The following is a 16817-nucleotide window of genomic DNA, read 5'->3' as shown; positions in this document are numbered from 1 at the left end:
AGATTGGTGCAAAGGAAGAAGATGTTAGGAATAGGATGAGCTGGAGACAGATAATTCCCTTGTGGTGATCTCTAAAGAGATCAGCTGAAAAAGATAGGAGTTGAAATTCTGTGAGACGTTGAGAATTCTTTTTGGTTTGTTTGTTTATAGTAAATGGGAAAAGACTTTAGTGAGTGCTTTCTTTAAATGTTAACAGAACACAACCTCGTGGGTCAGAGAGCTTACCTGTTATAAGCATTCAGCACGGCATTCCAATGCACAATTACACCACTAGAGGGCGTAACACACCCACAGTTGGGTTTCATGTAACCGTACATGCCCTCAGCTACAGGTACAGCAAAAGTTTACAAATTAAGTTAAAAGAAAAAGTCCAACCACCAAGAATGAAAATATACCATATTACGGTATATGCATGATAATTAAATTTGTGGATACACCATACAAATTCAAAGCGCGTCATCCAGTTATCCTCAACTTACACTTTTACAGTACAGCGTAACCACCTCCGACCCACCAATGACAGACTGGCACCTAAAAAGAAAAGAAGACTGTGGCTGCTTTCAGCCATGTGGCATATGGTCGCCCGCTCATTCGACTGAGCTAAACCAGCACCAAAATCAATACTTTTCTAATCAGTAGCTGATTGTGTGCACTTTCATCTTAAATAAGCTTATTGCATGTGTTTTTTTTCCACTAGCTTAAACCTGTAACTAAATGTGTATGCATGTTTACAGTGAAGTTTTTTCCAAAGCCCTTCTGCAGCTTCACCCAGATCTGCAGACACAACTGTCCTGATGGAGACACAAGCTGGGACACATTCTTCAAGTTTGCCACACTGCAAGATGAGGTCAACTCCAGCTAGGTTGTTTGTTGCATTCAAATTCGTCTTTTGTGCTGCAAGCTGTTTCTCTAAATGTATACACCAACCTTTGTAAATGTTATGTAAAGGCTAAAGAGCAGTGGACCGAGGACAGCAGCTTGAGGTACCCCTGCCTAAAATTTTATTTCTGCAAGTCTAAAACTACTAATTGAAGCACATAAACGTCAGTCTTACAATTTGAGAACCTGGCTTGTTAAACTCAATCATGATGCCTTTGACTTAAAATATTTTGATGAGCAATGTTAAAGGCAGCAGTGAAGCTGAGAAGAGTTACAACTAAAAGTAACTAAAAGTGAGTCATTCTCGATCTTCAAGCTTTAAATAAGAGCTGTGATTAGTTCTGAAACCTGACTGGTACTTATCTAAAGATATTCATTCAATTTTTTATGAACATTTTTTCAAATATTTTGCTGAGGAAAGAAAGATTAGAAATAGGTTTATAATTAGTTCTTTTTTGTTGAGCAGTGGTGTGATTAGAGCACTTTTGACTGAAACAGGGGAAATGGAAGCCTGTAAAGAGCTGATCATTTTTACTGAAGGATTTACACCTGTAAACTTTCATATGATTTGAGCTTTGTGACAAATTACTCCCTCATGAAAATGTATCGATAGAGGAAATAAAAACATTTTTATTGTCAATAAAGGCAATGATTTTTTTAAAATCTTTCACAAATTTGTTCAGCAGTTCAGAATAAAATAAAATGCAAATTCCAACAAATCAAATTTTAATAAAAGTTAATCTAATTAATAAAAATCATAAAACATTCTCTCAGGCTACACATACTTTTGAGTTCAGTAAACAAAACTTCCTGAAAACAATGCAGTAGTTATCAAGGATTGCAAAGTTAGACGCTGAAACAAACAATAAAAAACATAAATAAAATAACACAATCAAAAAAAAAAAAAAAAAATCTGTAACGTAAGTTCCCTGCAGATGGGCCAAAAGGGAGACAACAAGGCAGCAAAATTGCATTGATTAGTTTTGAGGAGTGCTGCTGCAGGAGTGATGTTGACTTATGTTCAAGCATGAGATAGTGCTGCTGCCTATGGACTATCATCTCTTAGTCCATGTTGCTAAAAGGATCAAAGCTATTTGATCTAGAATTTGAAATGAACAGTTGCTTCCCAAGCTCTGCAACCTCTGATTAGGTCAAGAATTTCATAATGACACTTTTTTTTTTTTTTAATATTTCAGTCATTTCAAGAAATGATGTAACTGATTTTAGACGGAAAATTATACAGTAGACAAACTCCATCTATGATACCTGAACAATGTTGTATCCGAGAAGCTTTTAGTTTACCTGTGTGTGCTTCAGAGCTTGAGAAACAACTACAGCTCATACATTCCTCCACATATATTCTGTCTGTGCTTCTGCACTGAAGCTAATGCATTTACGTGTAAAGTGAAGACCACATTAATTTGGCGGCTGCACACTTTCTACCAAAAGGCAGATCGTGTGCTTTAAAATCAACAGAACAAAACAATGGTACAGGATATTTTAGGTGCTTGAATTGAAAATAGAAGTTTCTGTGGGCTGAATAACACCAGCAGTCAAACCCATCGTCACACCAGGCAGATGAATGTCACTGTGTTAGAAACCTATTGTACTTTAACCACCCAAAGAAAGAAAAAAATTCAAATTGGCAAATGAAAAGTAGCCTAGGAAGAGAAATTTGCACTGCACGCATCGGGATACTTGCAATGATAACCACGGTGTTATGAAAATTACAGTGATTACACTTCTAACACTGCCTATAATTGCAGCTCTTTAGTCAATTTTTCTATAGAGAGCAGAGCGCAGACAAACCTGCATACAACAAAAGGCAGAAAATAATCTGGATATAATTACACCTGACATCTAGCTAATATTACTTGACATTTGCCTAACTGCTTCCAAATTAGTGCAGGAGAAATAAAGCTTGAGGCGCCATCCCCGCTCCATGGAAATGCCCTTCATAATGTAACAGCAATTGTCAGACCCCCCCTTCCACTTACAGACATAATGCACAGTCCATTTAGCCCCGCAGACCAAAGACAAAATGTTAACCTATGATCAGGTAAAGAACGTACTACGGGTCAGCATTTTCCAGCAATTCCATTTCATTATAATTTAAAACTCACACGTTTGACACGCTGTGATTGAAAATGCAGCTCTGAACAGTTTGATAATGGCGCTTTAGAACTAACATAATTATTAGCATATCTTGACCTCTGACCCGAAAGTCAAAATCATTTCTATGAGTGAGTTAAGGCTTTGTTCAACGTGCTGTTGAATCTTGTAGAGCGGCGGCCAGATGGAGCAATTCTGTGACAGAAATTACTCAGATCTTTAAACTTGTTGCAGCTTTTCAAACCTTAAAACCACTGAAAACTAGACAAACAGTGAAAGTCAACACATCATTACAATGTTTGAATTCCAGGTATTCAGTTTTTCCAAGTCGACAGTCTTGAGACTTGAGTTAAATAGTATATGATAAGAAAATATCAAATTAAAAGATTAAAGAAAGTCATCCAGGAAGCTACTTTTAACCAGTTTTTCATACAGTGAATTCTATTTGATGTTTATTTTCCCCCCGAGCTGCTTGAACCTTTACAGCATTGTGGATGTAAAGCAGATCCTGTTTCTCCAATCTGATATCCGGCATCCTTCTCAAGCTGTGCCCTGCAACAAAAATACATTCAGAAAAAGATGCATCAGTGAACGAATGTGCCAACTGTTTCCTTAACTGTCTGTACTTCAGTATGCATGATGTACTGAGCTTTTCATTTTCATCTTGGTACTTATTTACTGATTTATTACTACATGCTGCTGTATCAGACTTTAGTTCCCAAGTGTAGCTTTTCCTTTTTGTTTATTCATGGTTTTGTTTCTGCAGTAAAATGACTGGGCCTGGCTCCAGCCTGGCCATCTCCCACACTCATCACCACAGGATATTTACATAGAACTGTATCATATTTTCTCTTCTTTGTTGCTGGCTGCTTTCCTGATTCTGCTGAGCTCAGTCGGGATGCAGGGGGTTGTCTTTCAAAATAATTATTAGTCTCTCACTTGCTGAACTTTTTGACATGTACAGTTTTGCCAAGAAGTTAATATGCAGACCTTTAGCTTTAATTCAAGGAGTTTAACAAAAGTACTGTGAACTGTTCAGAACATACAGTCATTTTTATACATCATCTCCCATTTTTAAAGGCTGAAAAGCAACTGGATGATTGGCTGATCAACAGCTTCAGGGCCTGGTGACGCCAGTTTCCTTGTTATTCCACAAATAATTAAGCAAATATGAGTTTATTCTAAGTGTTGAACTTGGATATGGTAACTGTTCAACTTTAACTCTAAATACGAGATTCATACAGATGCTGAAGCAAGTGAAGGAGTCCATCATTAAGTTAAAACCCTTAAGGAAGGCCAGATCAATAACTCCAGATGTCTCATCTTTGTAATTTGCAGTGGAGTAATGCAGAATGGGTGGATGCTAAATAGTCGTTAAACTCATAAAATTAAGTAAACATGAAGAAAATCACATTCAGATTGCTCTCTGAACAAAAACGTGTGCTTGATAGGACATTATTTCAGCAATTACACTGCATATCATGTTGAGTCAGTGTTTTTTTCATCACGACCTGAAGAATAATAGAGTATGTGAATGCCACGGAGCAAGACAACAGTGTGTGAGTCTGAGTGTATACCTTAGATTTGAGCTAGCTCAGCTTGTTTGTCTGCTTCAGGCTCCCCTTCATTCTCATCATCTCCATTGTAGTCAGCCAGTTCATCCTCCATGACCTTGTCTACCAACAAGTACAACATGGTTATTAAAAAGAAACAAGAACTTTCTAAAATGACAACGTACATTTATTTTTGTAATGATCACTATTACCGGCCAATATGGCCTCAAAGTTAGATCATGATATTGAAAAAAAATGTCTAATGACAAAATAAATACACGAATAAAATAAAAATACTGAACAACGCTTTGATGCCTGCAGCTTGGTATGGAGCGTTATATCCAGTGACACTTCAGAAGTCGTATTTTCTCCAGAAATTTAAAGTAAAAAATAACTGCATAATACTTCTGTCTGAGAATAGCTAAAGCGTTTTAACTCTTCAGTAGCAGCGCAGTATTGTATAAAAAAGGAAAATATTTTCTAACTGGAATGTTGTATCTTTACTCAGGCTTTTTTAGCAAGTTGCTTACAGGCCTTCTTTCCCTGTGTATGAGCACATCCAGTCTTTGCTCTTCCACATCACCAGCTGCTACTTCTCCTTCTTGGTAGTACTCAAAAGTGCATTTTGCCTCAAATGAAGAAACAGTGTGTAGTGTTTCCAGTTTTTTTTTTTTTTTTTTTTTTTTACATATTTGGCAACGTAGTGTGCTTTAGTTGCTGAAGTAGCTTCCTTATTAGTTATTAAATCACCAGGGAAGGCTGACAATCAGCTACAGGGTTCATACACATTTTTCAGGGTCAAATTCAAGCACTTTTTAAGCACATTCAAGGTCAATTTTCAAGCTTTTCCAGCACATTACCAAAAAAGAAGAAAGCATGTTTCACTTTGCATCACCTCAGTAAGACCTTGTAAAAATTTTAACAAATCATCTTAGGTCGACTTAAATGTCTTTTGTTCCCCTTTTGTTAAAAGAGAAAAATGCAGCACACAAAAATAGCGAAAAAGGAAACGGTTGCCTTACATGCATATACTGTAGTGTACAAACTCAAAAAACACATTCCTCTTAAAAATTAAGATGTGCAAATGTGAACAAATCAACTTGTTAGAGATATTCATCTCCACTGTAAATAAACTACAACCCAGAAAACAAGAAAACTGCACAAAACACCACAAACACCAACAAATTAATGTCTTCTCATCAGATATTGAAGCTTCTTTCCTGTGTGACATAAAAAAATAGAAGACAGATGTTTGTTTGTTTTTTTGTTCTTTTTAACTAGTTAAGCACCCACGCCCAGAAAAATGGTAAATGGCCTGTTTTTGTATAGCGCTTTACTAGTCCCTAAGAACCCCAAAGCGCTTTACACGTTCAGTCATCCACCCATTCACACACACATTCACACACTGGTGATGGCAAGCTACATTGTAGCTACAGCCACCCTGGGGCGCACTGACAGAGGCGAGGCTGCCGGATACTGGCGCCACCGGGCCCTCTGACCACCACCAGTAGGCAACGGGTGAAGTGTCTTGCCCAAGGACACAACAACTGAGACTGTCCAAGCCGGGGCTCGAATCGGCAACCTTCCGATTACAAGACAAACTCCTAGCTCTTGAGCCACGATCGCCCAGTGGGGACATGGGGACATTTCATTTTCGAGCAGGAAGCTCCCCCTTTTTGTTATACCCTTTAGATCAGGGGTCGGCAACCTGCGGCTCCGGAGCCGCATGCGGCTCTTTAGTCCTTATAGTGTGGCTCCGCGTGGTTTGGGAAAATAAATTAGTATTTAGCTGAAGTGTATTTTATTTATGTTAGTTCTTTTTTTTAACTTTTAGTTCTAAATTGGAAGATTGTGATTTTGCAATATACAAATAAAATTATATTTTGTTATTTATTACCCCTGGAGAAAAAAAGCGCTCGTGGAAAAGGGCATGAAAAAAAAGAAAATGGTTCCACTTGTTCCGGAGGAGAGACGCTACTGCTTCCTCACCTGATGTAGCCTCGTCTTGCTCCACCTCTGTTAACCCCCCCCAAACCAGTCCAGGCAGTTGACTGTCCCCTCCTGAGCCTGGTTCTGCCGGAGGTTTCTGCCCGTTTAAAGGCAGTTTTTCCTCCCCACTGTTGCCAAGTGCTTGCTCAGAGGGGATTGTTGGGGTTTTCTCTCCTCTGCCTTTTTTCTTCATTTACTTGTTTAACCTCTTTCATTATTACTTCGTTTTACCTTGTTTGTTTATTTACTTGCTTGTTTAACTTTTTTTCAACTTATCTAAATAATAAACCCATTGAATTTATCCTTTGAGTATTTTTCATCTCATCTTGCGGGAATTTTTCCAAAACATTTTCAAACATTCAGATCTGTCTTTTATTTTCTTCTTGAAACCTCATAAATCAGGGTTCATACGCCTTTTTCAGGGTCAAATTCAAGCACTTCTTAAGCACTTTCAAGGTCCTTTTTCAAGCTTTTCCAGCACATTGATGCTTCTTTCCTGTGTGACAAGAAATAAGAGATGTTTGTTTGTTGTTTGTTTGTTTTTTAAGTTAATTCCCAATGGAAACTGTTTTATTGCTAACTACATTGCTGTCTGTATTATTGCTGAAGTGCTAAATGATCACCTTTAAAGTGTTTGTGCTAATAACATCATGTACAGTCAGACAGGCATGGAGAACAGTACTGACTGGGAGAGGCTTTGAATAGATCACATAGTTCAATTCAACATATAAGACTTTAAGAAAATTTACAAGTATCTACATAAAATCTATTGAATTTATCATCCGTCATATTATCACGTACAATTCCAATGTAATTTTGTTCATCTCCCTTAAATAAACAGGCAGCCTTAAAGTATGAAATATTCATATACAAATACACATTCAATGGGTGTGTACTGTTCTCAGTGGCTGATAGTGCCCCACAGGCCTCAGTGTGAGCTTGAAGCCATTCATAATGTTTAAGTAGTTTAATGTGCAGGTGCTGACCAGAAACACATTTTGAATGAAAGCCGGGGAACTTTGGTAGCACAGAAACAAGTGGCTAGTCTTTGTGACCATATGGATCAGTCCCTCATATTACCATTATTTCACCCAAAGGCACCAAGTTAATACTCAAAAAAGCTGCAGCAATACACACAAATATAAACAATACTTGGTGACAACTTTGCTTTTAGCCTTTAACCCTCTGGGGTCCAGGGAATAATTGGCCGTTTTTGACTATATTTCACCTTTGGCAAGATAAAGAGTTTTTAATCTGTTATTTTCTCATTTCAACATACTGTATCAGCACAATTTATCTAAATTCAGACAAAATTTAAAATACGAGTAGAAAGCGATATTTTTGACTATAAAAACCACAAACATGTTTAACGAATAATTTTCAGAAATTCAAATGCAAATAGAAATTGTACATTTTTAAATAAATTGTCAGTTTTGCAAACAACAAAGTTATATGGTACCATTTACCTAAAAATGCAGCCAAGGCTCAGTTTTTTATATAACTACTTAAAACTACTTTACAGAAGAATCAGCTGTTCTGCATAAGATAAGAAGGCACAAAAATGATTTATGCAACTCCAAAAAATAGTTTGTGTCCACTATAACACAGATGAGAACAGCACAGGGATAACCCTGCAGGTCTGACAGCAGGTGTGTCACTCAGCGTTTACACTGCAATATGTCTTTGGTGGCTTTTTTGCAGCAACTGTGACATTCACTAGTAGAACTGACACACAAAACAAAACACGACTAGACTACACACTAACTACCAGAGATGGGCAGTAACGCGTTACTGTAATCCGATTACTTTTTTCAAGTAACGAGTAAAGTAAGGGATTACTATCGCAAAAACGGTAATTAGATTACCGTTACTTTCCCGTAGGAACGCTGCGTTACTAAAACCATGATTTTTTTGCGAGAATGTCTCATGACAGTGACGTAAGCGAGTGCGACGTTCGTGACAACAGCTGTGTGCAGATCAACAATGGATCATATATCAGTGCGGAAGAGAGTATGAGCGTGCAGCGTTTAAAGCGTGGAAGTACTGACCTTACTTTGAGTTTGATTCTATAAAAAGTGACAAAAACATAACCATCCATTGTGCGTGGGAAGAAAACTTCTTTTTACAGCGAAAAAACCCCTAAACTTCCAAGCAAGCACCGAGTGCGCAACGACATAATGGGAAATTCACAGAGAAACTCGAGGATTCTTCCACTGACCGTTGTGGCACACCTGCACCAGGGTAAACCTCCGCCTGCCCCACTCCTGCTTTACAGGTGAAAATAGAGCCAAAGGACCGCTGAGTCTTTGATTTTATTTATTTTCTGCTGTGTTTTACTTGCATCTATTTGAAAGACTGAGTGTAAACACAAAAAAAAATTATTTTATGTGCTGGAATGTGCAGAAAATAGGTTTAAATATTAAACAAATTTCTTCCAGTCAGAGAATGTTGCATATAATAAAAATTTTGCTTGATGCATAAAGTTAAAAGATTAAAACTAATAAAACAAGTTTTAAAAAGAGACTTTTCCATTTGATTACATTTTGTATGATGGATTATGCAGAAAAAGTAGAATTGGGCTGAAAGATCTATCACTTTATCACCTATTCAGGTTGTAAATCGTGTTTTTAAAAAGTAACTAAGTAACTAAGTAATTAATTACTTTTGAAAATAAGTAATCAGTAAAGTAAAAGGATTACTTTTTCGGGGAAGTAATCAGTAATTAGTTACTGATTACTTTTTTCAAGTAACTTGACCAACACTGCTAACTACACAAGACAACACACTAACTTGAGACTCCAAACACGGCAAACGTCAAAACTCTCTCTCTCTTTCGCTCACTCGCTCTCTCTCGCCGGTCACTCCTAAAACTTCCCCCTCTTCCCAAACAACCAGATGCCACATGTTGCCATATAATTTTTTGATTGGTCGACATGGTACATTTTTCCACCAATAGGGATGGAGTGTTTTTTCTTTTTTCACTCACAGGCAAAGCGTGTTTGCTAGCGCTCTCCTTAGAAAATAGTTTTTACCGTTTCTTCCCGGAGTAAACGCCACTGTTTTATTCAGAAAAAAAACAAACACTGGTTTTACGTGGCCTATCAACACAATTTAACAACTGGTATACAGTTTGAAATCCGCACGTTCAACCCAAGTTGAAATGGAGACTCTGGGTCCGTCGACCCCAGAGGGTTAATCAGAAAGCCTAAGTTGGCTAGTTATGTATCAGGCTAATGTTTAAACCTTTCACTTGAGTAATTTAACTCATATCACTGCTAAGTAATGTTAGCTAAGTTCACAGCATATTCCATAATAGCGCTGCCATACTGCATCACACTCAGTGCATTTCAATCATTTCTCCAGCGAGTTTGATAGCAAAATAATAATCATAATTTAAAAAAAACAGCGTGTGTAACGTACGCGTACTGGAAAATTATTTACTAGCACTCACCTATCATGCAACTGGAGAGCGCAAACTCCGCCATTGTCGTTTTCCGACAACACTCATTACAACAGCAACCTACAGGTATGTTAGCGCACTCATCCCCGACTGGCCGAGGGAGGGGCGGGGTCACACGTTGAAACAGACACAAGGCAGCCAGGCGGGGAAATTTTGCTTTGACATTTTGCGACTCATTTTATTTCTCTATCTGATAGGAAAACTATTCAATCAGATAGTTGTTTGTGGTGAATGAAATACAGCTACACTTTCAAGCACTTTTAAGCACCACATCTGAAATTCAAGCACTTTTCAAACCTTGAAAAGACAACATTAAAATTCAAGCATTTTCAAGGATTTCAAGCACCCGTACGAACCCTGCAGCTATTGCCTGTGCTTGTTCTGTTGTTGTGCTCGCTAGAGAACATAAATATAGCTATAGTGATTATATTGCGATATGACATTTTACTTTGCATAAAAATTTATACTAGGACTGCCAAGGGCTATACGATAAAGTTTGATTGAAGGACAGTGGTTATTCTCTGGCATTCAGAATCATCCTTCCTACTGACATAAAGCCTGTCGAGACCAGAATGCGCTCACTCTCTAAATGCTTATTTAAAACACATACCTATATTTTCATCCTGTTTGTTCTCCTGTGGTTTTTCTAAATCTTCTCCACCCACGACTTGTTCATCTGCATCGTACTCTTCTGGTTCCTGAAGTTTCTGACCAGCTTGAGTTTCATCAGCCTTTCCTCGACCAATCAGCATCCCTTCCATTCCAGGGTCTGCTTCTGAAAGAACAAATCACAGATAGAATGAAATACATTAAAAAAGGTATAAAAGATGTCAAAATATAACCATATAAAACAAGTGCATTGTTTTTGCTGAAAAGTCTATAAGAATAGCCTAAAATCTATAGATAGATAATCTCTTGCTACTCAGTCAATGAGGTTGTTGGTAAAACATGCTGGCGAGTTTTCTCACACACACTCCAAGTTATAAATATATTAGCAAAAGAAATTATTATCGTTAACTAAAACTAATCTTAAAAACGAAAACTAGATGTGAAAAAACATTATAGTTAACTCAAATAACAAAAAAACAAAAAACACATGTTTGAAAAACATTTAAATGAACTGATTTTCCTGAATCTTGTCTCTAACATATTCCCTCCAAAGACTAATAAATAAAAGATTAAAGCTAACACAGAAACTAAGCATTTTCAAACAGTTAAAAACTAAACTGAAATAAGAAAATCAACTCTGGATGCTAACTAAAATTAAAATTCAAAATGAAATAATAAAACCATAATTAGAAAATGAAAAACTATAATATAACACTTGCTTTCATACATGTGCACATGTACAGCAGCTTTTGTGGAGCGATCAGCACCAATATTGTGACACTGTAGGAAGAAGTTTTAAAGAAAATTACCTCTAATAAAAACGCTCTTACTTAACGAAGAGGTTCTGTTCACTAAACTGAAGAGTTTTCTCAAATTTTAAAAATAGTAAGAGGAAGTGCTCAGTTAGTACTGGTTTGGGCCCTGTGGTAAAGTCTTTCCACTAAACAACAGGACGTGTGATTGCCAGGCAGCAAAACACAGCTGCTAATACATTAAATCTGTGTGACTATCCAAATTATTTACCTTCTGTCTGAGGATCTTCTTCATGAGCATCCATCGCCTCATTCTCTTTGTCTTCAATCAGATTATTCTCCAAAAGTTTACCAGTCTCTCCTTCCACCTCATCTGCATTGTCAGCTCCTTCTTGTGGCTGTTTGTCTTCCTGTTTCAATGCAGCAGTTGCGGGAACGGACTCTGCTTTGGAGAGATCCTTTGATGTAGGCTGCTCCACTGGAGCGCTGGGAACTAGAAAGAAAATAACAAAAAGCAAGTGCAATGTGAGGTTGTCCACCAACTATGCTTAGACACACAATATGTACAAGTGTATATTTCAGTTAAGCAGACCATTTATGTTTTTTGTCTTACTTATATCCACCATTATTTCATTTGTCAGTAGTTCATGGACTTTATTGCCTTTGGGTTCAGAGAGACTTGGTGTTTGGCTTGAAGCAGTTGCTGGAATTCCATCAGACAGGGCCTTGACTGACTTGTTGATTTCCACTGCTCCAACATTTTCCTGCTAAGAAATTAATATAAAATTCTGTGTCACAGCTCCATAGCTCTTGCCATGCAGAATTAGAGGTTTTTTTTATTTTTTTGCCTGGATGCGCAAACAAACACGAGCAAAAGGAACTCAAATTTCCCCATTTGCATGTAAAAACAGTAGTGACGATAATCACGTATGGTAGGAAAGTGTTTTAAGACATTAAGATTTTACCTTGTCCTGATTAACATAACGGGGTTGGTGACAAAAAAAATAATAAAAAATGGTGCTTTAAATAAAAAATAAATAAATAAATAAATAAAAAGAGAGAAAAGAATCAGGTCCACCCCTCTGCCCAAGTCTCAATCATGTCGAAAGACTAGTGACTTTGCATCCTTTCACATGCTTCGCTGCTTAACAGGAAAGCCAAACCCACCTGTGAGGAGACAGGTGTATGGATGAGCTTCTGCATTTTCTTCTCAGCTTCAAGTTTAGCGGCAGCCACTCTCTCATTGCACAGCTCTTTCTGGGACAGCACCTGGGCGTTACACTGGGTCCTACATACACAACACACAGACGGTAAACAGTAGCATATTATAGTGGCATGTGCAGTGATCATACTTTCTTTACAAACAGATGCATACAAATATAAGTGTGTACTAAAAAAATAATAATAATAATAATAATAATAATAATGAATCAATTTCTTACATGTCATACATAAGTTTGTTATTAAGTGTGTTGATGTTGCCTTGGCAACTCTGCAGCTCTTTCTCAAGTTTCCCCAGAGCATCATTCAGCCAATTCAGCTGACCTACAGTACACACAAAGACACACATACACATACATGAAATTAACTTCACAGTTTTGTAGCGGCCATGTGATGGTTGTTAAGTCAACGCAACACTTTAATCAAATAAAGGGGCAGAAGCTAAACATTATGTTACCTTTGAGTTCCTGTATGGTTTTTGCGCTGGAGGAAATGTTCTGCTGCAGTGTGGCCTAAACACAAACACACAACGCATGTCAATACTCACTTATCACACTTATTTATTGTTCATATGAAATTTTTCCCTGATAAAATGTTGATGTGGTGTAAATCGCAACAGTGAGTAAATCAGAAAAGTGTGTTCATTGGCCCAAGGATTCCCTTGTGACAAGAGCTGATAGACAGCGCCTCTGGGGTGGCGTTTGTGCACATAAAGGTTTTATTGTCACCAGTTTTGTTTGTGTGCACCTTGTGTTGGCTGCAGGAGATCTCAGCTCCCTCCAGCTTGCTCTTATAGAGACTTTGTATGTTGCTGATCTGATCCTTTTGTTTCTCGATCACCTGTTCGAACTCCTTCTTCTTCTTCATCTCGTCTGCTCCACGTCGCACCTGGCCCTCCAGCTCATACAGTTTAGTCTGTGTCACATGCAGCAAGATCAGTATCACGTTACTGCTTTTTATATAGACCACTTATTTAGAATTTGTCATGGGTCATGATAACATCCATATGAAGAGAACAAAATGACAGAAACGTCCTGGTTCAGAATGAGTCTTTAAGGGTTAACTATGCATATAGATATATATAGTTATACATGCATGTTTTACCTTATTTCCTGTGTCAATTAAGCTAAAAAAGGAGTCTTTCTTACCTTATTTGACAGAAATGTCTTGCCATTTAATGCAATATATTAAACAACAATAAAAACTGGACTGAAAAAAAAAACCCTAATTATTTGTCACCCTTACATACTTCAGATCATCAAATATTAAAATTTGATAAAGATGCAGTTTTAAAATGATCAATTAACTGAGATTAACCACATTTTTTGGAATACTGATTCAACTGATTCGATGTTACTATTCACTATTCACTGTCAGACTTGTTGAATTAAGAAATCAGTTAAATAGAACCTATCTGACAAAGCGAAGTAGGCTAAAATATCTCAAGAAGCAACACATCATGTCGCAATCTAAAGAAAACTCAAAAACTCTTAACGGATGAAATACAAAGTCACTGACATCTATCAATCTGAAAAGTGTTACAAAGCCACGTCTAAGTGAAACACAGTGAGAGCCATTATCCACAATTGAAGAAAATTTGGAACAGCGGTGAACCTTCCCAGGAGTGGCCAGCCTACCAACATTAAAATGGTAAACATTACTCCAAGAGCACCTTAAAGTTCATCCAGGAGGTCATAAAGGAACCCAGAACAACATCTAAAGAACTGCAGGTCTCACTTGCTTCAGTTAAGAGTTCATAATTCAATAGTAAGAAAGAGAGTGAGCAAAAATGGCACCCATGGTTGAGTGACATGGTGAGAAGAGAAAAAAAAAAAAAAAAAAAAAAAAAATCACTCAAAGGCTCTTCTTACATTTGCCAAAAGAACAACTTGATGACTTTCAGGAAAATATTCTGGAATACTTTATAATATGACCTGTGACTAAGGGTGTCAATACCCTGTTAAATCAAACCTGACCTGTTACCCTGTTATTTTAGTGTACTTACCTTTAAGTATGTAAGTACTTAAAGCTAAGAACACTAGAATAATGGGGTAACAAGTCAGGTTTTCAAAGGAAACAAAAATAATTACACTTTAATTACATTTAAGTACTATGTAAGTAATTTTAAGCAATTTGTAAGTAATTTTAGATAATGCAGGAGTGAAGTTATTAGTATTGCCTAACTTCAGGTATTTTACAGGGAAGACGAAATAATTACATTTTAACCTCCTAGGACCGATATGCTCAAATATCAAAGAGAAATTAGAAATGCATACTGTGGAAGAGTTCGGGTCTTAGGAGGTTAAGTAAATTTAAGCACTGCATAAATTATGGGTATTTTACCGAAAAGGAAATACAGCAAGAAATGTATATATACTGTATAAATTGCATGTGTTGCATAGCTTCCTGGTAATTGTGTGGAAACGCAAACAAGCAAACAATATTTCCCCATCTGTCGTTTTTGGGGTGCGGTAGGGCAAGGTAGTATAAACCTTGCCTAACTTCTAGGTATTTTACAAGAAAGGAGACACTCAAAGTTCAAAGTTATGTGTGAATAGTGATTGTGAAAGAAAAAAGAATTAATTTATAATTGGTGCAATCATTACAAGGTCACAAAGGCCTCCAAATTATGATAGTATTTATATTTTCTTTTAAGTCGGTAAGCGAGAACAGTTCTTGGCACATTTATATTGGTAAAATAAAACACATGTAACACAACATCAAAGTAAGGACTATTAAAGAAAGATGTAAAAACAAACAAACATGTAAGCGCGCAAAAGAAATAAGAAATGAGGAAGAGTTTGAATACTTTTTAAACCCACCTCAAGCTCCAGGTTGCGGGAGCTGGACACCCAGTAGTTAAAGCCCAGAACCAAGATACAGGCGATCAGAGCGGCAATCATAAGAGGCGGTGACCTTACTCCACGACGCCCGTTCCCCAGCCCACCCATTGCTGTCTACCAACTGAAAACACACAAAGCACAGCCACGGTTAGCACACTTCCCCACACTTTATTTTCTAACTGCATCTTTTAAATACATATTTTCTGTGCATTTCTGGCAAAACGGTGGTGGTTTTGCAAGTTGGTTGCAGACATGTAAAAAAAAAAAAAAAAAAAGCTCGCTGTCGCTTGTTGCAGCTTTTTTGTCAGCAAAAACACAAAAAGCTTACACAGGAAATGTTATTTGCACATACATACAGACAACAGTATGTTTAGTGATTCTATTGGAAACAACACATACACAGCTTTGGTGTTACGTTTACAAATATTACACACCTGTACGGTGTCACACTGAAACATACCCAGCACCACAAACAGCAAAAAGATGTCCTCAAAAGTGGTGACTCAGTTAAAATGTTTTTAATTGGGAGGGGGGAAAAAACAAGCTAGAAGGACATTCCCAAGGACCAACGGGAGCTAAAATGCAACAACTACACACTAAAGAGCAGCATTACACATCACCGACGAAGTGCCGTATTGTCTAGTTTGTAATACATACTGTCGACGTAAATAATATGCGGATTCCTGCTTTCCGTGTTTCTCCTTCGTCAAACAAATGACCCAAGGATTGCAAAGGCGCAAAGAACTGTTTAACATGTAACAAAACTAACGACCAGCAAACCTTCAATTTAACATCACGTTAGAAAAATCTGACGGCTACTACTAAATCAAAGCACAGGCCTGGAGCCAGGGTATACCTGTGCTGTGTTTGGCAGTATAAATCATAGCCACCCGTATCGTGACGGTTGCGATCATACGGAACTCGAGAAAAAGGGGTCCTTCGTATAATTGATTAGACAAATTCAGGTCAACAGAAAGCAGGAATACTAACTTCGAATTTTTTATGTATATTGTTTATTAAATGTGTGACAAAGCTACATAAACGTGTAAAGAAATGGCCACATTTATCTGTTTTTAAATTCGGGCCAATGCTAAAAGAAGAAGCGAAGGAACTCAACGTTGCAAGCTAACGCTAACATTGTTAGCAGCGCTGCTCCTTCACAGTTGCTGTTACCGTTTTTAGGTCGCTTACCTAAAACTAGCAGCCGAACCTACTTACCGGATATGTCTGCCTGTCAGAAATCAGAGCCAAATTTGTGAGGCGATATATGGAGTGACACCTCGTAATATATTCCAACAGCTTTTGTAGACGTTTTGTAACGTTGGACGATTAGCTTGTATCCATCATTGCCACACAGACAGCTCAGTCTGTGTGCTCTGCCTGCTGCCTAGGATTGAAA

The 16817-nt window shown here is 37.5% G+C and overlaps 1 protein-coding gene across 5 annotated transcripts; it reads right to left on the bottom strand.

Moving 5' to 3' along the window:
- Positions 1 to 1588: 1588 nt before the first annotated feature.
- Positions 1589 to 16817, bottom strand: golm1 (golgi membrane protein 1). 5 transcript variants are annotated; one of them, XM_040031645.1, is made up of 11 exons: positions 16637 to 16817; positions 15398 to 15539; positions 13323 to 13490; positions 13033 to 13087; positions 12806 to 12899; positions 12522 to 12642; positions 11968 to 12121; positions 11626 to 11847; positions 10604 to 10768; positions 4569 to 4667; positions 1589 to 3543 (listed from the first exon to the last, which is right to left on the bottom strand). In XM_040031645.1, the coding sequence occupies exons 2-10, from the start codon at positions 15524 to 15526 to the stop codon at positions 4570 to 4572; spliced, it is 1206 nt and encodes a 401-aa protein (XP_039887579.1). In that variant the 5' UTR covers positions 15527 to 15539; positions 16637 to 16817; the 3' UTR covers positions 1589 to 3543; position 4569. The 5 variants fall into 5 exon arrangements, with proteins under 5 accessions (XP_039887579.1, XP_039887578.1, XP_039887580.1 ...); XM_040031644.1 differs by having other exon boundaries at positions 11968 to 12118; positions 12797 to 12899; positions 16637 to 16816; XM_040031646.1 differs by having other exon boundaries at positions 12797 to 12899; positions 13416 to 13490; positions 16637 to 16816.

This window comes from Simochromis diagramma, unplaced genomic scaffold (assembly GCF_900408965.1).
Source record: "Simochromis diagramma unplaced genomic scaffold, fSimDia1.1 OVJJ01000284.1, whole genome shotgun sequence".
NCBI classification, from domain to species: Eukaryota; Metazoa; Chordata; class Actinopteri; order Cichliformes; family Cichlidae; genus Simochromis; species Simochromis diagramma.
The sequence above is the reverse complement of the archived record's forward strand: the minus strand, read 5'-3'. Positions and strand labels throughout refer to the sequence as shown.